At 44.8% G+C, this 24,231-nt stretch overlaps 1 protein-coding gene across 1 annotated transcript in view; it reads left to right on the top strand.

Annotated features, from left to right (window-relative positions):
- LOC117449865 (equilibrative nucleobase transporter 1-like) overlaps positions 1–24,231 on the top strand; it is a 36,194-nt gene that overhangs the window by 7,092 nt on the left and 4,871 nt on the right. Inside the window, exons 3-11 of the mRNA XM_034087769.1 lie at positions 7,825–7,871; positions 7,949–8,025; positions 8,143–8,235; positions 8,334–8,473; positions 8,553–8,719; positions 11,110–11,250; positions 22,081–22,188; positions 22,480–22,666; positions 22,789–22,912. Of these exons, the coding sequence (XP_033943660.1) occupies positions 7,825–7,871; positions 7,949–8,025; positions 8,143–8,235; positions 8,334–8,473; positions 8,553–8,719; positions 11,110–11,250; positions 22,081–22,188; positions 22,480–22,666; positions 22,789–22,912 (1,084 nt within the window). The remainder of the gene's footprint in view (positions 1–7,824; positions 7,872–7,948; positions 8,026–8,142; positions 8,236–8,333; positions 8,474–8,552; positions 8,720–11,109; positions 11,251–22,080; positions 22,189–22,479; positions 22,667–22,788; positions 22,913–24,231) is intronic.

The following is a 24,231-nucleotide window of genomic DNA, read 5'->3' as shown; positions in this document are numbered from 1 at the left end:
AGAGCAAATCTAAGTGCAAGCAGGCACTATTTGAGTGCGAGGGCACTATTTGAGTGCGAGGACAGAGTTTGAGGGAAATAAATACATAAAGTATGCTCTCAAATTTAAATACCACGCTCTTGAATAAAGATAGGGAATAACCCCAATAAATAACCCCCATAAACACATGGCCAACACGCAGGAGAACACGCCGACGCAACAGCGTGAGCAGAGATAGACTGCGCAAAAATATACAGATAGCAGGAGACAGAGGACAGCCACGGGTTTTTTTTACAACTACAACACTTTTTTTTACAAGTATAAAACTTGTTTTTACAACTACAAAACTTTTTCTAATATACGCTGGTAACGACCTAAAGCACACCCCTCAAGTCCAGAGATGTAATCCGAAGACATGCAGCGATTTCTTCGGTCGTTAATTCAGAAAAAAAACCTAGTGCGCTCTGCCTGGCTACGTTAGCTAGCTGTTTATATTTGCACTTCCAGGATATTTGCACCTCCATATTTATATATGGCGCGTGTTACATTGTAATGCATGTTTTCTGCTATCTTTGATGAATGATACAAATAAAATATTACCCTTAGTTCTTAATGAAATTGATAATGTTTGACTTTGTATTAGTTACTACTTACAATACATTGAAGTACTTTTACTGTGTATTTTTTGAGAAATACTCTGTCCGTTTCATTAGTATCGGTACTTTAAGAATGACGGGGAAAAGTACTTTTAATAAGAGCCGTGTGTGTTCAACGCTCTGCTTCCACTCCCTGCACTGCAGCCGTGCCTGCAGTCCCGCCCCTCTCAAGCACGCTCTAAATCCCTCCCCTCTCTCGTGCACTCGGCCACGCTCTAGCTGCCAGAGCATGTGAGAAAACGAGAAGCATGGCCGCAAGTGGGAGTGCAACTGCTTGTTGACAAAAAAGACGCCAGAAGCGAAATTTGGAAGTATTTCAGCCATATCTCTGACAGTGAGGGCAAGCCTACGGACACCACAAGGCCTGTCTGTGAGAAATGTTTTAGATCCCTGCAAACCAAGGGAGCCAACACATCAGACTTGGCTAAGCACCCGCCGACCGGCATCCAGAGCTGTTTAAAGAATTTAAAGACAAACAGCCTTTATTGTGCCAAGGACCGGCAGATAGGCTACATTAAAAAAAAATCGCGGACCGGTTGTCATTTTTAACTGATTTTCATATTTACTCACCACCTGTAGCAATAGAGGCTAATTGTAGCCTATGTAACAGCCTGAACAAATAATAGAACAATGCATCCAAAACATATTAACAACGTTTAAAAAACGACCGGTGTCGTTTTTTGGTTTTTCGGAAAACGGAAAACCAAAAAAACCGACGTTGTTTAGTTTTTAAACCAACACGGGAAAACAGATAAATCAACGTTTTGGTTTTGTTTGTATGATTTACGGATAATCCAGTGTGTGTGTGTGTGTGTGTGTGTGTGTGTGTGTGTGTGTGTGTGTGTGTGTGTGTGTGTGTGTGTGTGTGTCATTTGTTTTCAGAAGATATTATGACCGTGACGTTCGTTCCGGTGCACGTCCGACAGCATTTAGCACTACATCGAGATTAAGATTAAACTAATTTATTTTGGGAACACCCGCATATAGGCTACCTATGGAGTTAGCCAGATGTGTGTAAATTACTGTTCATGGTCATTTGAAAACAAATGCCGGTGTCGGACAGACAGAGCAGAGCAGAGCAGACATATCATGCGCCTTGGTGACTGGACATCTCCTTCATAAAACTAATAAAAGGGGGAGTAATCGGGCAGTTTGGTGTGTGTCGAGATGTGTGTAGAGGTGTGTGTGTGTGTGTGTGTGTGTGTGTGTGTGTGTGTGTGTGTGTGTGTGTGTGTGTGTGTGTGTGTGTGTGTGTGTGTGTGTGTGTGTGTGTGTGTGTGTGTGTGTGTGTGTGTGTGTGTGTGTGTGTGTGTGTGTGTGTGTGTGTGTGTGTGTGTGTGTGTGTGTGGTTAACACGTAGCAGCCTGCAGTCACTCGCTGTTCTGATGAAGGTAAACACAGCGAAGGCGGTGCGTAAAAAGGCACAGCTCTCGGCGCGCTGGTGCTGCACTTCTCAGAAGCGGAGTTACACGTCCCGCTGCCTCCTGATGCTACCTGCAGCCATTTCATGAAGTGAAGGTTCTCATTCATAACACTCCGTTCGATGTCTCACTATGGGATGCGCCTCATCGCGGAGCAAACAGGCTGATCCTATGGAGCAGCGGGCGTCTCCTCTCCCTGAGAGCGACGCACGTACCGGGTGTGTCGAACCTCGGGGCAGATCTGCTGTCCAGAGGTACACCACTTTATGCAGACTGGACTTTACATCCAAGGATTGTGAGCCAGCTGTGGGTGCGTTATGGCAGAGCCACGGTGGATCTGTTCGCATCAAGAGAAAATGCTCAGTGTCAGCTGTTCTTTTCGATGCGCGACCTAAACGCACCGTTAGGCGTGGACGCACTCGCACACGTTTGGCCTTCGGGCCTTCTGTACGCGTTCCCACCCTTGGCTTTAATTCCCCAGACTCTGGCAAGAGTGAGGGAACAACGCCACACACTTATTATGATAGCTCCGCACTGGCCAGCTATGTACTGGCTGGCGGAGATTTATCAGCTGCTGTGCGGGCAGCCATGGCAGCTCCCACTACACAGGGACATACTGTCCCAGGCGGGGGGTGAGATTTTTCACCCACACCCAGAGCGCTTGGCCTTATGGGCCTGGCCCGTGGGTGGTACAACCTGAATATAGTGAGACTCCCTCATAGGGTGTTAACACTATTCAGAGTGCGAGAGATTCCTACACCAGGTCTCTCTAACATAGTGCGGTTACTGACCCTGACTTCCGCCAGGCGAGCCAGTAATGTTTTCATGCACTGTCTGTACATGTACCCAATGGATATTGTGACATTTCCTCAGCCGCTGGGTCCCTACGGGGAACAGCAGCGGGATTTGCTGTGTCCAGTTTGTGCTTACGCACCTGTATGGACAGATCAGGGGTGTTGGTCATAATGACCAACTCCTGGTGTCCTGGGCTAACCCTTAAAGGGGGGCAAGCCGGTTACTAAGCAACGGTTCTCCCACTGTCGTGTGGAGGCTATTGCTTTGAGACCCTTGTGAGTCAGAGTTTGCAGGCACCTTCGGGTCCGCGAGCTCTTTCAAATCAGGGTCTGGCTGCATCCTGGGCTCTGTCCAGGATGTCTCCCATCCAAGACATCTGTGCAGCGGCAAGCGGGTCTTCGCCGCTCACTGTTGTCTGCTTTTACAGGCTGGACTTCTCCGCTCCAAGCGTGACCCGAGCAGTGCTGGGCACCTTGTTGAGTCGGGACTCCACTTGTTAAATTCTGGTTGATCGGTGATCTTCGAGATAAGCTCGTCTGGCAATACGGGAGCTACAATATCCCATAGTGAGACATCGAACGGAGTGTTATGAATGAGAACTATAGGTTACTTACGTAACCCCAGTCCTCAGAGTAACATGAAGTGAGATGTCTCACCAGACGGCCCTCCTTGCTACGGTGAAGCGAGAAGAGGTGCTTATTTTGAATGACGCATGCGTCGTGGCGCAGGCTACTTATAGGGGGTGATTTCCCCTGACGTTGACGTCAAGAATCACCGGCCAATCAGGATTGGCGTAATGAGATTGATGCTTCTGTTTGCTCCGCGATGAGGCGCATCCCATAGTGAGACATCTCACTTCATGTTACTCTGAGAACTGGGGTTACGTAAGTAACCTATAGTTTTCCTTCTATAAAACAGCTGCGGGCAGCAGATACCGTGAGAGTCCCGGACATTAATTTAGATCAAGGCAGACTGGTTTACTCTCCTGTTTTGCCAATCCAGTGCTTAAACAAAGGCAAGGCAAGTTTATTTATATAGCACTTTTCAACACAAGGCAATTCAAAGTGCTTTACAAAAAAATGAAAGACATTAAGAAAATGGCATTTAAAATCAGTCATTAAAAATAAAAGCTAATAAAATAAACATATAGCTCTACACCCCTGGCCGACATGTCCTTAAAATGAAGTCCGAGTTTGAAATATATCTCAAATAATGTATGCACTGCCATTTCCCCACAGAAACATAACAGTCTGCAATTAAACGGTTGTCTCCTGTGTGCTCCTCTTCCTACTGGCACACCGGTAACTTTCTTGTGCGCACAAGAGGCTGAGACCAGCCGCCGAATCCCTCGGAACATCATAAAAGCCATTTTCAACGGTTATCTGGTGAAAGATTAACTAGGCTACTGGATGAAATAATATGACTGGTATAGGTGCGAACATTAAACACTTTTTGAAAAAAATATTATGATAACATATTTTTATATATTTATAATTCTGCAAATATTACGATAAACTCACAGCTATTTCGCGGCCCGGCAGTAACACCTCCGCGGACCGGGAGTTGGGAACCCCTGTGATAGATAACATAATTACATCATGCTCAAGCCCATGCCCTCAAATCTAAGTCAAATAAGTGTAATTTATTTTGTGACAAACGAACGTTTTCGTAGTTTGACGAGGCAATTAATGGCAATGATAACTGTCTAATCCTATCTTTTTAGCTAACTTACCAATGTGGCTAACATCTGCAATATACATTTTGTCAATAATTATTTATATTACTGTACTATTACATGTTAATAAAATATAAAAAAAATTATATTTTGTAAAACAAAAAAGTAGTTTGAGATGATGCTTAATTTTATTTAATATGAATTATTGTCATTTATTTTTGTTTATTGTTCTCATTGTTTAAACGTTTGTGTTATGGTTCTGGTGTGAAATAAAGCACAATAATTAAATTTAAGACCGTTTCCCTTTTTTTAAGAAAAGTATCGAAAAAGAATCGGAATCGCAATTCTTGACTTGGTATCGGTATCGAAACCAAAATGTTGGTATCGTGACAACACTAATAGGCGCTATATATATCTTATTATTAATACATCATTGGAACGGTACCTCCAGTATGCCTACATGACAAAGGCCCGCCCAAGTTAAGTCTATGTGGAAACCCTGCTATCTTACCAGTTCTTATGCAACTCGCAAATATCTCTCTCTCTTCTCTCTTTTCTATCTCTCTTCTCTCTTTTCTCTTTTTTCTCTCGCTCTCTCTTCTCTTTTCTCTCTCGCTCTCTCTCTCTCAATGTTGGTGCCCAAATGGGCCTTTTTTCAAATGATCCGGTGCTCTTTTTTGGCGGGGGGTGTGCATGCGCACCTGCACACCAGTTGTGTGCAGCCCTGGTTGTAAAGGCTTTTGTGCATGTAAATTGTAAATGGTCTGCGAAGGCTACAATCCCAAAGTTCTCACTCCAACATATTGTAATCAATAGGCTAAGGGGCGGGATGTTTCTGACACATCTCTCGGTTGACCAATCACAACAGAGTCAGCTAACCAATCAGAGCAGTCTGGGCTCTGGTTTCATACAGAGGGTGAAAAGAGGTGCTACAGCACAGGAAGTATGAGAAAAATAAAGACCTTTTTGAACATTAAAGCATTTAACATATCAAAGTAGAGACACGGATACAAGCGGCCGAGATGGGTTTCCTCCGCCGGGTGGCTGGTGTCTCCCTTAGGGATAAGGTGAGAAGTTCGGTCATCAGGGAGGGACTCGGAGTTGAGCCGCTCCTCCTTCGCGTCGAAAGAAGCCAGTTGAGGTGGTTCGGGCACCTAGTTAGGATGCCACCTGGGCGCCTCCCTAGGGAGGTGTTCCAGGCACGTGCAGCTGGGAAGAGACCAAGGGGTAGACCTAGGACCAGGTGGAGGGATTATATCTCTTCGCTGGCCTGGGAGCGCCTTGGGATCCCCCAGTCAGAGCTGGTTGATGTCGCCAGGGAAAAGAAAGTTTGGGGCTCTCTGCTGGAACTGCTACCCCCGCGACCCGACCACGGATAAGCGGGAGAAGATGGATGGATGGAAGTAGAGACACGACATCTTAATATTTCCTCTTAAAACCTGTAGAAGCACTACATTATAATTAATTATTGATACATTTTTGTGTAAATCACTTCAGTGTTCAACTTGGTAAAGGCAATTTTACCATTTATAATTTAATTGATTTATATTTTGCAATAATAACCTGAATCTGCTAATTAGCAAGAAACTAAACTGAAAACAGTTTGAAGCTCTCCAATGTTTGCTCCTTGTGTTCCGGTTCTTTGCTCCAATCATTTCATCACAGTTAGCATATACGATGCTAACCCTGTACATTATTTTAAATGGATAGTTCAGATGTGTGGGGTTGTGTGAGATACTTATCCATAGTCAGTATTACCTGCAGTAAATGGCGGATGGTACTCCCCCTGATTAGAGAAGCAGAACGGAGTTACGGTACAGAAGCTGAGCACTAAAAAAAGGCCCAACTTAACATTTTCAACATCAGTTTAAGTGTATAGAATATTCAGAACATTTCCACCTCTTAATCTTGCTGTAGGACATCCTGAACATACCTGAATGAAGAACTGCATCCCTTACTTATGCTCTCTTAAAAGATTCCTTTGACAAAACCAGTCAATTCACCTCGTAGAACACAGGAGTTGCTGGTCTGACGCTGCCTCCATTGGTTAGTTTGTTGGCGCTATCGATTGGCTTTGTTTTTTTTTGAAAGAGTTAGTTTGGAATCCCCATCTCTTCTTATTTGTCTTCTTCTCCAGACCACCATATACTGTAGGTGATACAATGACTACGGAATAAATATGTCCTACAACGCCCCTCATAGGTGGCGCGTGAGGCTCAGGTTTGGGAAGGCTAAATCACTTTTTTTTACCTGACGCTGCCCGCCTCCGTCTATAGAAAAGAGATCAACTCAGTGAAAGCACCGCCTGCTGACCAATCAGAGCTCAGTGTGCGGAGTTTAAATCTATCAAGTCATATTACAGGATAAAGGAAATACAGTTTAAACTGCTGTATGCAGAGAAGACGCCGACGTGTCGCACTTATCATTCATATCACATTCAATCAGATCATCGATCATATCATATCATAGCCTATATTATCTCCTTATCTGAGTCAGCTGAGCCGGATCTGGCCGTGCAACACTCACAGTGTCACATACTGTATGCAGAAGTATTATTTTAAGCAACACATTAGGTTGACGAAACACTCAACTCAAATGTAATTAAAGTCAGATCCACTCGTGTCTTAGATGGGGCAGTGATATCATAAAACTGTTACGCTTTCAAACACTCGGTAGTTTATTTATTTTTTAACCAGTTGTTCTGTATTCACCTTGCAGGTGGCTTGTATCCTGGATTATTATGTTTAAGTCATGGATGACTAATATTAGACAAATATGAACTTTAAAGTTCATATTTGTCTAATATTAGTTACTTTTCATTAATGAAGTATGACGCTGCGCTGTCAGTACACTTGCCCCTGTTTGTGATTGGTCAAATGTTGCTAACCCCACCCCTTTCACGTGAACGCGCTCTCAGCTGGTGAGAGAAGCCCTGGCGACTTGATTTACCGAGTTGATATTAACCAGCGTCGAGATCTCGTTTGTTAGGGTTAGTTTAGATAACTCAAACATATCCAGGGTTTGAACTGGCTTCGTAGTACAGGGCACAGATGGCTGCAAAGCAGTGCTAATGTCAAAGACACAAACATTATACATTATATTTTTATTTTACCAGGATGCAGTGACACAAATATTTGGGAAGGCTTAGCCACTTCAAAACAGCCAAACTATTCACTTAACTACTGGTTAGATTTGACCTTTGAATTTACAACAAGCGGATTGAAGTAGGCAATTTGAATACCAAAAATGTGACCTAAACTAGTTGAATTTGATAATTACATTCATTATCTTACTGCAGATGTTTTTACACCACCGGCACTCTACTTATCACACTATCAAGGGCAGGTAGGTTGTTTTTGCACATTGTAGTTTAGGAGCAGTTACTGTACACTGTATAACTCTTTGCTCTGTCTCTCCTTCAGAGACGTCGGTGTTGCTGTACCCTGCGACTGCATGTCTGGTTATTGCTGGAACAACCCTTTACATCACCAATGTCCAGGTTTGTTACGACCTGCCATAAAAACGTGGTATTGTCATGGTATGGTTAGTATGTTGCTGTGTTAGGAGGACAAAGAACCAGATATCTGCTGTTATAAAATGTAATGTATCTGTTAAGGTGGCAAACCTGTTTGACACCTATCGCTCCACCATCATCAACGTCTACAACGGGGCCTATGACTCCTCTGCTGCCGTCTTTCTCATCATAAAGGTAATGGAATCTAATTCAATAACATTCCATTGTGCTCTTCAATGCAAGACCCAAATGGGAAGTGTGTATTTTCTAATTTTTTGTCTTTCTATCTACAGCTGCTACATGAAAAAGGAGTGTCTCTTCATTCGTGTTTTTTCTTCCTCACCTTTTGTATCATATTCCAACTCCTACGTACTTTCTTATTAATGCCCAAAAGACATATCCCCTACCCGCTGCCGGACACATACACTTACGGGTAGTTCAAACAACACCATCCAGATGAATTTAGTTGCGATATTTGAATTGTTTTTTACCCACTCCCTTTGCTCTGACAGGGTCAGCTGCCCCAGCACAAGAAGAGAAAGAATAGAGGAGAAAGAGAATGACAAGGAAGACCAGGAATTAGATGTGAAGAGGAATAAAGATGATAAGACAGCAGAGGCTGAGACATCTGCTTTGCATCTACTCAAAAAGCCACTGGTTGAGCCAAAGCAAGAGGAAGGTATCGTCAACAAACCTTGTTCCCACCTTTTATGACAGTTATCAGCCAATGAAATGGTTATCAGTTTTCATCGGTGGAATGCATTTCTGTCCCTCCCCCCCCCACTAATTGGCTAGGTTGGCTGTTATAATGTATTGGTAAGTAGGGTTAGGGTTAACAATAGGGGAGAGTGGGGTTAGATGAGCCAATTTTTACTTATATTGTCCTCTATAAATGTTAGATAGAAGACTAATGACAACCTTTATTTCAGGATGTCTTCTGTCAATCAAAATGAAGATAAAGCATCTGTCACAAAGGGCAATGAAAATATGACTTGTGGTCTTATGGCCTAACTTGCCCCATCTAAGGGGTAAGTTGATTCCCATTAAGTGGTAAATTGAGCCATCTGGGAGTAAATTGACCAATTGTCATTCAAGTTTAAACCTGAGCATAAGTTAAACAAATATACAATAATTTCTTTGCCAGTACCTGCTTTGGAGTCTGCACCATAGTGACACCTGCTTTGTCAAAATTATAAATCAGGAGTGGAGGAAATGAATGCCTGTAAAACAAACATAAAGGAGCCAGATCAGAATCAGAATGAACTTAACAGCCATCAAAAGATATCCTTGTAAATGTAGCTGGTAGGTAAACACATGTGCCGGTTATTCTCTCATCCGTCTATCACTTTAACCACATTGTCAAATAAAATCCTCAACTGTAGTTTTATTGAAGGCTGTAGCCCTTCCCATGGATGTTGTGTCAGGCATACAGCAGGAAAGATAGTGGCTTAAAATTACTGAACAATCAAAACCTAAAAGAATTAGTGGACCACCTATCATGCTATATTTGAATAATATATTGTAGGGCCATACCTATATAAAACATGTCTGTGAAGTTTAAAAAAACAGATCATGCATTTTAGCCATGCCTCATTTCACTCTATTTGCTCTATTCCAGCCCTGTTTTTGCAAGGGCTGATTCTGTGGCAAATGAGCTGCAGCTGCAGGGGGGCGAGGCACGAGCGTCATGTTTCCATGCTGTTACCATGCCACGCAACCTCTCATTCCCCTGATAGGTGGAGAGTTGCCCATATAGGCGGAGCACCCCGTTTCTGACGTCAGAACAATTTCAAATCTGTATCAGTCTGTATCAGATCCGTTGCAGCCCCGTTTTTAGAGATTTGGGTACGGAGGAAAAGAGAGAGGGTTGTGTTTTCTGACACTTGGTGAGTTCCCTGACACACCGGGGACACATATTCATGTATAAAAGACGTACAAAAGTGCATTTTGCATGATAGGTCCCCTTTAACTTTATCTCCGGTAGAATTCTGATCCGCCTCCTCTTATTTATTTTTTTCAAGCAAAGGACCCAAAATCTGCGTTTCTCTAACAGGGCTGCAAAAGAGGGGTTTGAGCAATATGGCTACATATGGGTGAACTGTTTGGTATTTTGAAAAAAAAACTTCACAGACATGTTTTATATAGGTATGGCCCTACAATATATTTTTTAAATATAGCATGATAGGTCCACTTTAAATGAAAAGAGCCCTTCTCCCTCCAAAAAATCCCATTAAACATGCAAATCTTCCTTCAAGCAATCCTCTGCATTTTTGCTAAACCCTTTCAGTCAATGGGCTCTTCCTCTTCCAACTCTGAGTCTTCCTCTTCAGTGTCACTGTCCAGCCTTGTTGAGGATGGCTCTGTGTCCGGCTCAAAGAGCCTTAGGTTTGCCCGAATGCCAACCAGTTTTTCCACTCTCACATTTGTGAGCCTGTTGCGAACCTTTGTGTGGTCTCAATAGCCATGCAGTAAGCAGTGTGCTATGGCATGGATATTCAAGTGTACTTGAATGGCATCTGTTTGTTTTAGTCAAGATTATGCTTAAATATACTTTCCCCAACTATATTTAAGTTCCCTATGAAGAGCCAACCTTCAATTTAGAAAATTCCCAGTTTATTCCCATTAATTCCCATGGAAAGTTTCCATCTTTGAAAATTCCCGGAATTTTGCAACCCTACTGTAGTTACCAACTGGCTCATCTTGACCCACTCTCCCCTAATTATGACGAGCAATGGGAAGAGGAAGTCAGATTTGTGTCCCACAGTGAACAAAAAGTCAACACATTGACTTTAAATAAACGTATGTCCGTAGTTTGAGCATTTAAATGACTGTGACATAAATTGGGAAAAAATAATCAAAAGTAATTCTGGGAATTATAGGTAAACTCTAGCTCGAGAGGATTAGGAGACAAGACAGTGAAGGATGAAATACACAGCAACGTTTCATTCCAAAGTAACTCTCAAGACCTTAAATGATAATGACATATTAGTTCAAGAATAACCACACTTAAAGTTTTCCTCCAGAAGTATAACATTTTTTTATTTCATTCTTCCATTTCCTTACATCCAGTTAGTTTCCGTAGCTGTGTGATGTCCTGGCTCTTCCTGTGGCACCTGCTGTGGGTGGTCACCAGCCTCCTGTGTCAGTCCCTCTACCTGTCCCTCGTCAACCCCATGCTCACACGGCTGGCCAATAATGACCAAACCTTGGGTGAGGAAGTATCACATTATTCAATTTCTATGACCATTTTTCTGTGTGTCACTTGCTCCATGTTTAAATTAAAAAGCAAGAGACCAAGGACACAAGACATCCATTCCAAATGTTGTACTTTCGTCATGAAGATGTTGCAGTGTGAATGTTTATTACACTCATCGCTTCAGTTGACATTTGGCCATCATGCCATTGGAATATGTTCTACTCTTTCTGGGTAGTACAGTAGATGTCAATTAATCATAAAATGGGAAACTTCAAAAGTAACCCAAGTAAACAGGTTAGCCACTGCTCTAAATTAGTGCATGGGGTAAAGTAAACTGCTATAGCAGTTGATACCATGGCAACGTGATTAAGGCTACAACACCAGTTAACTCTCACCTTTGAAAGGAATGCAACCATGGCAGAAAAACTTTAAATGAATGACAATAAAATAAGCCTTGTTTTTTTTTTCTTTGGAAAGTAGCCATGGTATGATTGTCATAATACACTCCGACTTATCCTGATTATAATGCCCTCAATAGATACAAATTGCATTGCATTTTATTATATCTACGTTATTGTAAACAAGCACGTGCCACCCTGTGTTATTACGTTTTTTTTCATTCTTTCTTTAACATAATCTAGAATTAAACCTGCAGTGACTATTTTTTACCATTGGAGCAGCAGAATAATGTATTGACACATCCCAAAGAACAACATAATTTAATTGTAGCTGCCTATGACTGGCAAATGCAAGTCCTGTATTCACTTTGCTTTTCGCTCTGTTTTTGGTCTCCACCAGCTCCCCTGGAAATAAGAGGCTTACAGAATCGTATCTCCTGTTTGGTGCTGAGCAGGTGCTAATGTTTGCTCTGATGTGATGTCGCTTGAGTCAGCAGCGTTAGCGATGAGCCTAAAGGTCACACATTTTTAAAATGGAGTTGGTTAGTTAGAAAGAGAAATCTTACCAGAGCTCTAGCTTGATTTTTATTTCTGTTTGAGGGTAGAGGATCTAGGTTATATTAGCTTCTACCAGAATAACACATCTGAATATCCCACTGAGCTGTTGCTAGGGGGTGGTTATATCTCTCACAGGCTCCGCCCTCTACTGGACTCTATGGGTAGTCCCCTCGATCCTATCATGCAAGCATTCATCCACTGAGACTTTCTAGACGTAGCCGGCCCCTGGGCGGGCCTACCTGAATGCGTGTGCATCTCACCGCATAAAAGGAGGCCTCGACTCCTTACTGTCATCCCTTTCTCTTCAGCAAGGCAGTGAGACACAACTGAGTGAAGAGAGACGGATAAAAAAATATACAACAACGAAGAAAATGGACTCACCATTGGAGCGCCCCTGTCCTTCGTGTCCGGGCTCCATAGAGGGTGACGACCCCCACTGTCGGTGCATCGAGTGTCTGGGGTCCGACCACGCGACGGCCAACCTCCTGGGCCCGCTTGCAGTCTGTAGCGCCTGCCAGCTAATTCCTCGCCCCCGGCCGCCATCAACGGCTAGCGCGGTTCGAGGGTTGCTACGTCTCGCCGGTGAGCCCCCACTGGATGAAAGCCTAGCGGCCCATCTGCTTCCGTAGACAGCCGGGTGGGCAGAGGGGAGAAGGCCCCCGCTGTCGCGTGACCGCGAGATGCTTGAGTATCTGGATAAGATATTCAGGCTCGGGGTGCAGATGGCGGCGGCGGCCAGTAATCTAGGTGTGTTGGGAGTGTTGCTGATTTCCCCTCAGCAGGACACTCCCGTCCTCAGGCGGGAGTGATTATTCGGACCGCTGCGTGGGCCAGACGAATAATCTGGTCCATGGTATGGCTACCGCAGCCGGTCGTGTGATGGCCCTGACCACCGTGGCGTCGCGTCACGTGTGGCTAGGTTTGACCGCACTGACCAGGAAAGACCGAGACGATCTCCTTGGCCACGGAAGGGCTCTTCGGATCGATATCCTCGGTCACCCAGCACTTCAGTCGCCTGGAAGGGGAAAGGGCTCAGCCGCATGCTGCCGCTGGCTCGCCCTTAGGTCTCTCCGCAAGGGAGAGAGTGCCCGGCGGTGGTAAGGCGGAGAGAGAGGTGCCGGTTCAGAGCATCTAGAGCTCCTGGCGGGCGTTCTCTGCCTCCGTCCTGAGGTACCTGCTCAGTACCGGCCCCCACGAGGACAGATTGACCGGCTCCGGCCCCCACTCTGGCCCCTGCTCCGGCCCCTGCTCCGGCCCCTGCTCCGGCCCCTGCTCCGGCCTCCGCTCCGGTTCCGCCACAGCGAAGGGGTACTGGGTGGGGAGCTCCGTCTTCCAGGAGTTGACTGGCAGCGGGAGGGAGCGTCCCGGCGGAGAGAGGATATTTCTCTGGCCAGGATGCGAGGGTGAATCCCGCCTCTTCCCTGTTTGACCCATTGGTTGCAAGATCTTCTTTCCAAAATAAAAAAGATAAATTGTATTCCAGTCTGAGTGTCTTTTCTTTCCACACAGCCATGTAATGTTGACAGTAAGTTTCCCCACTCGCTGCCCAGGTTGTAACTCCAGTAAAGGAGGCAGCTAGTGCTCATGCGCGGGTGAGACTGATAAACCGCGCTATGCGGGTACAGGGACATTATGGCTGGCGTAGCAGGGTTAGGAAACAATTAACGCAGAGTGTAAAAACTCCGCTTGATGCATTTCACTGTTTGGGTGAAAGCATCATGGCGGAGCGCACGCGTTCAAGGACTTCGGTAGAGAGTCAGCCCTTTCTGTGTCGACCCCCCATGGGCAGAGCTTCCCTTCGCGGGGAGTTTTGCGGAGTGGAGAGTTCCACAGCATTATTGCTGGGGCCCCACAGCTGATTGCACATCCCCTAATACAGTGTATCATCCCGAGGGGAGATAAGGTTTTCTCTCAGTAGAAGTTCAGGCCTTGGTGCAAAAACAGGCAGTGTCTGCTGTGCGCACGCAAGACAGAGAGGGGGGCATTATTCCCTGTACTTCCTGGTTCCCAAAAAGACAGGCGAATTCAGGCCCATTCTGGATCTTCGCAGTCTGAATCTCCACATTGCACGCAGAAAATTCCGGATGTTAACTATAAAACAGTTGCAGCCAGCCAGGCGATCGACCTGAAGGACGCTTACTTTCGTCACTCGTCGATCAGAGCGAGCGGAGCGCATTTTCGCGAGCGGAGCACATTTTTCTCATCCGCCTCACGGAGCATGGAAAGTGAGGGGTAGGGCTGCCTCTCTTCCGTCGGCGTGGATAGGAGGTTGTGGGGAGGTTTTTCACGGGAAGTCGCGGAGAGACGGAGCGGCTGCACGTTGTTGTTTGGGCCCCCTGTTTCCACCTGCCCAGTTGTGCTGTGGCGGGGACCTGCTTCCACTTGTCGTGTGCTGCTGTCCTGGTGAGATTTTACCCCGGGGGGCGTAACGGAGAGACCGGAGCGGCTTCGCGTTCGGGCTGCGGCCTGCTTTACACCTGCTGTAGCGGAGGCCTGTATCCACCTGCTCCACCTGTCGTGCTCTACGGTGCCGAGGACGTTTTACCACAGGGATATCGCTGAGAGACCGGAGCGCCCCTACGCCTCGAGCTGGTCCTGCTTCGCCTATCCTGCTGTAGGCCTACTGAGGAGGTTCTGCACCGGGGATATCGCGAGGAGAACGGAGCGCCTCCACATTTCGGGCCTGCTTGCACGCCTATCCGGATGCTCTGCTGGTCTGGGAAAATGGCCCATATCGGGATTCTGCTGTGCCTGTTAACTGTTTTGGACTATGAGAAGATCTCTAGTCATTCTGAGAAGACTACTGGATTCAGGTCTGTTCTGCCACCTGCAGTGGGCATCCCCTGCAAAGGTTCGGCCTTGTCACAGACAATCTGCTCGACAAAATATGTTTGTCTTTTTTATTTTCCTGCGATGATGGTTCTTCAGGACTGCTTCTTAAGCTCTAATCACACTCTCGCAGACTTTCCGGTGTTTCTAAATTAGATGACAATGTATGTGTGTCATTTAAGAGGAAAAGATGCCTGTTTTTTTTTTTGTTATTACTGTCAGGAAATGTACAACCTAACCCTGGTCCGCCCAGTAGTAATAGTCAGATCGCTACTCCTGCTGATTTTAAAGCTAGGTCTGGGTTGGGTTTCATCCACTTGAATGTGCGCAGTCTGTTAGGTAAACTAGATTTTGTCCGTATCTGGGCAAAATCGACTGACGCTGACATCATTGTCTTATCTGAAACATGGCTAAATAAGTCTATTTTGGCCTCTGACATTGCCTTAAATGGTTTTAATGTGTATCGTACCGACCAGCCTAATAAAGGTGGTGGCGTTGCAATTTATGTTAAGAATAAGTTCAGTGTAACCACATTAATTTCCAAATCGATCAGTAAGCAATTTGAATTTGTAGCCTTAAATATAGAAGTGGCAAAGGGTCAACAGGTCATGGTGGTGGGCCGCTACAGACCCCCCTCAGCTGTCAAAGACTCCTTGTCTTCACTAGCAAATCTTTTATCACAACTAGACTACAAGGAAATAGTGCTACTTGGAGATTTGAACTGGGACTGGTTAACTGCAGTGTCAGAGGATTTTAAAAACCTTTGTATCTCTTTAAATGTTACTCAGATTGTGGACAGTCCTACTCGCCCTAATATTAAGTCCCCTAATAAATCCTCCCTAATTGATCTCATTTTAACTAATGTTCCCCATAAATATTCATCTGTGGGAGTATTTGCAAATGATCTGAGCGATCACTGTGTTGTAGCCACAATTAGGGACACTAAGGTCCAAAAGGTTAAACCTCGCATTATCATCAAGAGAGACATAAAACATTTTGTGGAGCAGGGTTTTGTGCATGATCTGTTTGATTTTGATTGGGGTCAAATCGATCTGTGTGCTGATGTTGAAACCGCATGGTCTTATTTTTATCTTGGTTTAATGGAGATCATTGATAGACATGCACCCCTGCGTAAAGTTAGAGTAAAGGGACGAGACAATCCTTGGTTTTCTGCTGAGCTGTCTCGTCTCCTTCATGAGAGAAACAAGGCCTGGGCAAAGGCTAGGAAATCAGGCTCAGAGGTAGAATGGCTGCGTTTTAGGCAGCTAAGGAATAGCTTCACTTCAAATGTCAAAAGTGCAAAGTCGAAGTACTATTTGTCAGTTACCACAGAAAACCTAAATAATCCTAGGAAATTTTGGAAAGCAATAAAATCGATATCAACCGGTGAGATCCGTAATGAGCTACCTCCGTGCCTTACCACAGCATCTGGCTCTATATCGGACAGGGCCACTATGCTAAATTGCTTTAATGAGCATTTTGTGTCCTGTGGTTCTCTATTTGATTCTGTCACTAACTCTGCTTCTGTAAACACCACAGTCTGTGACTCTGAACAATGTGGTCTGGAAAACCCTTTCAGTTTTACCCCTTTTACTGTTGATGTTGTTCATGAAGCCTTATCTAAGCTAGATCCTAGGAAACCGGCTGGCCCGGACAACTTAGAACCTTTCTTTTTAAAGATAGCTGCAGACTTTATTGCTCCACCTCTTACTTCTCTTTTTAACCTCTCCCTCAGCACAAATACAATTCCAAAAGTATGGAAGTCTGCTTATGTCTTGCCTTTACTGAAAGGAGGGGGAGGCAACTATTTTAAAATAACTATAGGCCAATCTCTAAATTGTCAGTTCTGGCTAAGGTTCTTGAACGCCTAGTGGGTGAACAGGTAAAGGAGTTTTTATGTACAAATGACATCCTGTCTAAACATCAGTCAGGATTCAGAAAGAAACACAGCACCATCACTGCCACAATGAAAGTGGTGAATGAACATTACTAGTATTTTAGATAATAAGCAGAGTTGTGCAGCTCTGTTTATTGACCTTCCAAAGCGTTTGACACCGTTGATCATCTCATCTAAAGGCAGAGGCTACTCAGTATTGGCATATCCAGCCTTGCAGTGGGGTGGTTTGTGAACTACCTCTCTGAAAGGTCCCAATGTGTTCATTTTGATGGACTGTCTTCTGAGTGGTTAAACATTTCTAATGGTGTACCACAAGGTTCTGTTTTAGGACCACTTTTATTCTCCATATATATTAACAGCGTAGGTGATAATGTGGATGAAGCTACTTTACATTTTTATGCGGATGATACTGTGATGTATTGTGCAGGTCCCTCCATTAAAGAGGCTGTTGTTAAATTACAGGCTGTTCTTAACACTATTCAGACTCAGCTCTCTGAATTAAAGCTTCTTTTAAATGTGGATAAAACCAAGGTAATGCTCTTTTCAAAAGCAAAAAAGACACCAGAGCCTTTTTAGATATTGTAACTACGCAAGGAACAAAACTTGAAGTTGTTGCCTGTTACAAATACCTTGGTATCGTGGCTTGATGATTGTCTCTCTTTTAAACTTCATGTCAATAACCTGCTAAAAAAACTGAGGGCTAGGGTTCTTTTTCAGACAAGTCCTGTTTCTCGCTTGAGGCCAGGAAAAGGCTAGTCACTGTGACCTTTTTAACCTGTGCTGGACTATGGGGATCTGGTCCTATATGAAATGCACCTGCCAATTGCCTGGTCAAGTTAGATGCTGCGTATCACAGTGCACTGAGATTTGTGACAAACTGTAAAAGCATTAACCCATCACTGTACCCTGTATGCAAGGGCTGGTTTGCTTTCACTAACTGCACGGAGGCTCAGTCACTGGTACATTTTTATATACAAAGCCATGCTAGGGAAACTTCCATCTTATATCTGCTCCCTGATCTCACGGAGAATTGTAAGTGGCTACTGCCTGAGATCGAATGCTGTGGGTTTTATTAAATGTGCCAACTGCTAGGACTGTCTTAGGGAAGACAGCTTTTAGATGCGCAGCTCCTCTGTCTTGGAATAGTCTGCAAATTAAATGGAAACTGAACAATCTGGTGCCACTAATGTTTTTAAAGCTCGGTTGGATGCTAGTCAATCAGAAGCTATTGGTACCTGTTTATGTGGATAATTATGTAAATGATGCTGGATGATGTCCTTTTGTTGTTCTGTTTATGCTTTTATGTTTCATGTGGAACTACTTGAACAGGTCTCCCTTAGAAAAGAGATCAATGATCTCAATGGGATTTATCTGTATAAATAAAGGTTTGAAATGAAATGAATGTCGAGATTGCTCCGAAACACAAAGTATTTGCGTTTTGACGTGACGTGCGCATGGGCCCATAGGGGCGGGAGGACTCTTTTCCCCCTGCTTTAGGGCAGGAGGGGGGAGTCCTCCACATCATAGCACACCTCCGCAGGGTGCGAACTGGAGGGGAGCAGGGGGAGCTATGGCTCCCCTAGTGGTGACATGAGCTCCCCTGGGAACATGGTTTGTGACATTTGGGGGGAGCTCTCTAAAATACTGATATGATGACCAAATAAATTCCATTTTGGGCATGTTTTTTTTTTCAAAGGTGTAAAATAAGTTAAATAAAATTATATTTAGAGTTTATGATTCATGAAAAAAGTGTCGCCTGCTTGCACGCTGCCCGCAGCTCCACCCACTACCCACTCACTCGTTTAGTTAGCGCTGCATGTTTACCAGGCATTGTTGCTGCTGCTGCTGACATGTCGAAAAGAAAAAAACAACGTACCTTGGGCAATTTCTTTAAAAAGACGGCCAAACAACCTGATCAAGAAGACCAACCGAATGTAGCTGGTGGTAGCACATCGTACGTTGTGACTGCTGCTACAACAGAACCGAGAGAGGAGGGAGCTAACGTCAGTGCTAGTGCTAACTTGACAGCTAACGTTAACTTGGGGGCTGAAGAGACACAAGAAGACGAGCCGTTGTGTAGTGTGTGTGGCGTCGCGTCTCTCCAGGCAGTGAGAGGGTTGTGTTGTGCTATAGGTGTATTATTCATATTAATATTGTTCATGGTTGGTGCCGCTGGCTGCTCTTATCACGTGTGTTCGGCTCTGTGTAGGCTACAGCCATAATAGGCTATAGCCCATGTGAAACAATGTAGCCTGTTTTTGAGTCATTTTAAATTTATTTAATTAAACAGTCAAACGTTACATTGGTAGTTCGTGGATTATTTATTATCAAGTTGATTGAAGTTTGCGTAGCCCATACATGCTCGGGAAATCTGTTGACATGAACATGATCCATCAGGACGTTTCATGTAAATGTAGACCTGTGGCACCACCCCGTGTGCAACAGATTTTCTCTTTATAATAGGCCTATGTCTGTGCTGTTGCTATTAATGCACGGATCAGCATTTACCCCCCCCCCGCAAAAATAAATAAATCCCGGCTCCCCCGGAGACCGTGGTATAGTTCGCACACTGCACCTCCGCGGGGTAAGCGCGTCAGGGTGTGCTCTTTTCTCTCCACGGTTACGACCGAGGGAGAGGTTAGTGAGGTGCAGCGGCTGTTAACCAGAAACCCGGTCAAAAACAGTGAGATGGAACAGTGTTGTTGTGGGACGACAGTGCGTGTATACATCGGGGCTCCGCCCACTTTACCCATAGAGTCCAGTAGAGGACGGCGCCTGTGAGAGATATAACGAGGGGTTACGTATGGTAACCCTTGTTATATAAACACAGGCGGAGCCCTCTACTCAGTGGCCCTGTCTGCCCTATGCTGCTTGCTGAAGAGAAGTAAAGGATGACAGTAAGGAAGCGAGGCCTCCTTTTATGCGGTGAGATGCGCACGCATTCAGGTAGGCCCGCCCAGGGGCCGGCTACGTCTAGAAAGTCTCAGTGGATGAATGCTTGCATGATAGGATCGAGGGGACTACCCATAGAGTCCAGTAGAGGGCTCCGTCTGTGTTTATTTGACAAGGGTTACCATACGTAACCCCTCGTTTCATTGTAGGTATTGCAATTTCTGCTGCATCGATTTTGAAATAGTTTCTTCCTTTAACTTTCCTTTCGTTGACCTCCCTTTGTGTGTTTGAGTGTCAATGGGAATTTAAAATACATTCTCATAAGTCTTGGATGTTGGAGCTTGGTTAACTAAGGTTGATTTAAAATGAAAACAGATTATGCTTTTAAACAACAAACATAAGTAATATAGACATAGCCTATTTCCAGGGTTGGGTTGTAACGGAATACATGTAACGGCGTTACGTAATCAGAATACAAAAATCAAGTAACTGTATTCAGCTCGCGTTACATTTGAAAAACGAGTAATCTGATTACAGTTACTTTCGTAAACCTGAAGTGAATACATTTTGGATTACCTATTGGAATTATTGGTGGAAAGATTTCCTCTCAACATGTAATATTCATTACTAGTAGGTACAGCCGATTCGAATCATCAGAGCCGCCGCAGATGGACCAAAAAAGCGTTTGAAAAAAAATCGCGGGTCCGCTCGCTCAGTGAAACAATAACAACGAAACATGGAGGAACAAAAGTCTGCGTGTGTGTATATATAGGTGTGTGTGGTTAAAACACATCAGCCTGCGGTCGCTCTTTAGCCTTACTAATGATTATTTCTGAAGGTATACACAGTGAAGGTGGTGCGTGAAAGGCACTGCGCGGCGCGCTCGTATTCTCAGAGGCTGACGGAACGTCCACACTACAGCTCCAAAAATAGCTTGGAGCTGGGCGTGTCTGGAGCTTGGGGATTTTATTCAAGCAACACGGCCAACAACCAATCACATGAATCTCCCGCCCCCGACATACAAAGCAAAAACCCCCGTTTTCGGGATTTTATGCGAGCAATATATATATAAACTCCCCAAACAGGCGAAAACCTACCAGTTTCCCCCACTGTCTCTGCCACCTCCCTCCATGCCTGGTTCCTCCGGTTTGTATCCCGGGAGGTGAAGAGGGTCTGGTCATACAAAACCGGGTGATTCGCTACGGCGATAGTTAGTTTCTCCTCCGACTTTTTTTGAAAATATAGAAATGAACGGCGGGATATCTCTCCCAGCTTAGACGCGGTTTGATTGGCTAGCGCTTCAGCTGTCAGATTTTGGGAAACGGGATTTGATTGGCTGGCGCTGGCTACTCCGGCGTCCAGGCGACCAGAAGTTGAACAATGTTCAACTTCTGGTCGCCTGGGTCGCCTGAGACGCCTCGCTCGGCTACCCACAATTCAGTTCGGCGAAAAAGCGCGGCTACGTGACGTCACCCCATTGAAAGTGAATGGGCAGCTTGGAGCTGCTTGGAGCTTTCGACGCTCTCGACGCTGTAGTGTAGACGGGCCGTCAGTTAACCCTCCCGCTGCCTCCTGGTGCTGCAGAGATTTCATGAAGTGAAGGAGGTTTTCCTTCTATAAAACAGCTGTGAGTGTCACGGACATGAAGATCAAGGCAGACTGGTGCACACACTCTCCTGTTTTGCCAATCCGGTGCTTAAACAAATATAGCTCTACACCCCTGGCCGAAATGTCCTTAAATGAAGTCCGAGTTCGACATTTTAATTAATGTCCTGCCAACACTGGCAGGACAGAAGGCGACACGCCCGTTCTAAGCCGTGTCCTTCACTCATCACAAGCTGCATCCCCAAAAAGTGTAGGCTATGATGTTACATCGTTTCAGATGTGATGTTTCAGTTGTGCTCTTGATACGCCATTAAAACGGTAAAAACACGTTCAGTTTCCTTTTGCTTTTTGTGTCTCCTGTTCACCAAAACATACCCATCCGTGGTGGAAAAAGAAAGTAATCCAAAAGTAATCTAAAAGTAATCTGATTACGTTACTTTTTTAAGACACATAACTGTAACTGTATTCGGATTACTTTCAGAGCCATGTAATCAGTAATCAGTAACTGATTACATTTACAAAGTAACCCTCCCAACCCTGCCTATTTCTTAGCTGATGCTGTATAAAACACAACATAATTATTAAAGCACCGTTACCATTTTTATTCTTTACCAAAAGGGTTTCCTCCTCAAAGCTAAGTGTTCTCTTTCCTTCCACCCCTTCAGTGAGTCACTACACCAATGTCTTTGCCATTACCCAGCTTTGCGCAGTGCTGATTTCACCCTTGAACGGCCTCATCATGGACAGACACAAGCACAAGCCTTTAACTCAAGGTAAGTCAGATTTTTCATAAAAACAACTGTGGAGAAATGCTTTTTTCTGACTAAATGTTGGGGCAATATGTCCCTGGTTGGTGTGTTTGAGAGGTTCAGAAACAAGAAGTCTAATTTAAAATGTTGAGCAGTTTATTTTACCTCTAGATGTGTATGTGGTTTACACTCAATGATCAGTGATTTAAGTGTGCGATCACGTGACTTCTGACACGTTTCACATTTGCCTGCCTCGTCTTGCTATTGGTTGTTCCTTCACAGACTTCATCGATCCGTTATCCATCTGTTTTTCAGGAGAGACAAAGCGAGAAGCAGACCTGTGTTCCCTCCCTCTCGCCCTCTCCCTGAACTCCGTGCAGTGCTTCCTCTTCTGTGTGTGTTTCACCTGTCCTGTCCTCCCCCTGCAGTACCTCACCTTCATCCTGCAGGTTGTTAACAGCGCCTTCTTGTACGCAGGACACCAAGCCTTTATCAGCACTGCGTACGTTCCCACATCCTCCTCAATTCCAACACACTTTAGAGTAAAATCCACATTAATTTGAAAAAGTCCTTCTTATCTGAAGTTGATCTCTATCTTCTGTTATTGTCTCCTCTCTCATACAGCTTCCCAATGCAACATTTTGGGAAGCTGTCAGGGTTGGTGATGACATTATCATCTGTGGTGCTGTTTCTCCAGTTTCCAATTCAATATGTCATCCAACACCAGCTGCAGGGTGATCCGCTCTATGTAAGTGTTCAGAGGGTTTGTGACACTGTGATTAGCCTTACTGATAGTCCCAGTAAAGTACCAAATAAATGGGATTTAAGTCTGAAAGACCACAGTAAAATGTTTACACCTAGCCAAATTGAAATGATTCAAAAGATTTCTTATCAAATAAAGTGTCAAAATCATATTAAGGATAAACAGTATTCTCTACTCTGCAACTGTGGGTAGTGTCCAATAGGAATGCATTGTAAACAAAATTATTATAATTGGTTTCAAGTATTATTGTTATTGGCTTAAGCATGACATTTTTTAAATCAACATTTTAAAGCAATTACATCCCCCCTGCACTACTCCAAAGCATCCCTAGGGGGTACTAGAACCTCCATGTGAGATGTGCTGCCCTTGGGCATTTACAATAATTGCATTTAGTGTCAGGGCTTTATCAAGAAGTTGGACCTGTGTATTTTCTCCATTCCTATTCATGTGTCCTCTCGCAATTATCACTGGCCCCGTGTATCTCCTAATCGTTGTAACCGGCCTGCTCTCGTCTATCCCACATGCTCCACTGAGATCCAACATCTAGTTACAGGTGGCCTGTGGAACTGCCAGTCAGCTGTTCCTAAGGCTGACTTCATCTCTGGCTACGCCTCCCTGCAGTCTCTTGATTTCCTTGCTCTCACTGAGACCTGGATTACACCATTCAACACATCCAACACATCCACCCCAGCAGCTCTCTCCACAGCATATTCCTTCTCCCATACACCCAGACCCACTGGCAGAGGAGGTGCCACTGGTCTCCTGCTCTCTCCCAAATGGAGCTTTTCCCTCTTCAAGCTACCTAACTTCACTCCTTCCACCTTTGAATTCCATGCCGTCACAGTAACCCATCCTATACAATTAACCATTGTTGTTCTCTACCGTCCACCATGCGCCTTGGGGGACTTCTTGGAGGAATTAGATAATCTCCTCTCACACATCCCTGAAACTGGCCATCCCGCTGTACTTCTCTGAGACTTCAACCTCCAGACGGGGAAGACATCTGAACACTGCTGACACTACTGACTGTCTTATTCTTACGTACACAATTCCTCAGAGGTATTCTGTACGTAAGAATAAGACTGTCGGTAGTGTCAGCAGTGTGTGGATGTGTGGAAGTGTGCTGTAGGCATGTTGGAGGGTGCATCAAACCGAACACAGGCGGTAGGCTGAGGTTGCTGCAGCAGGCCAGGATCAGAATCAGAGACTGAACCTTCCAGCTGGGCACGCCTTTATACCTTCTTGAGGCTCCGCCTCTAGATGGGCGGGCACGAACAGGACGACACTCCCAGTACCTGCCAGAG

The sequence above is a fragment of the Pseudochaenichthys georgianus genome, chromosome 1 (assembly GCF_902827115.2).
Source record: "Pseudochaenichthys georgianus chromosome 1, fPseGeo1.2, whole genome shotgun sequence".
NCBI lineage: Eukaryota > Metazoa > Chordata > Actinopteri > Perciformes > Channichthyidae > Pseudochaenichthys > Pseudochaenichthys georgianus.
This window is presented reverse-complemented; position numbering and strand designations above follow the sequence as displayed.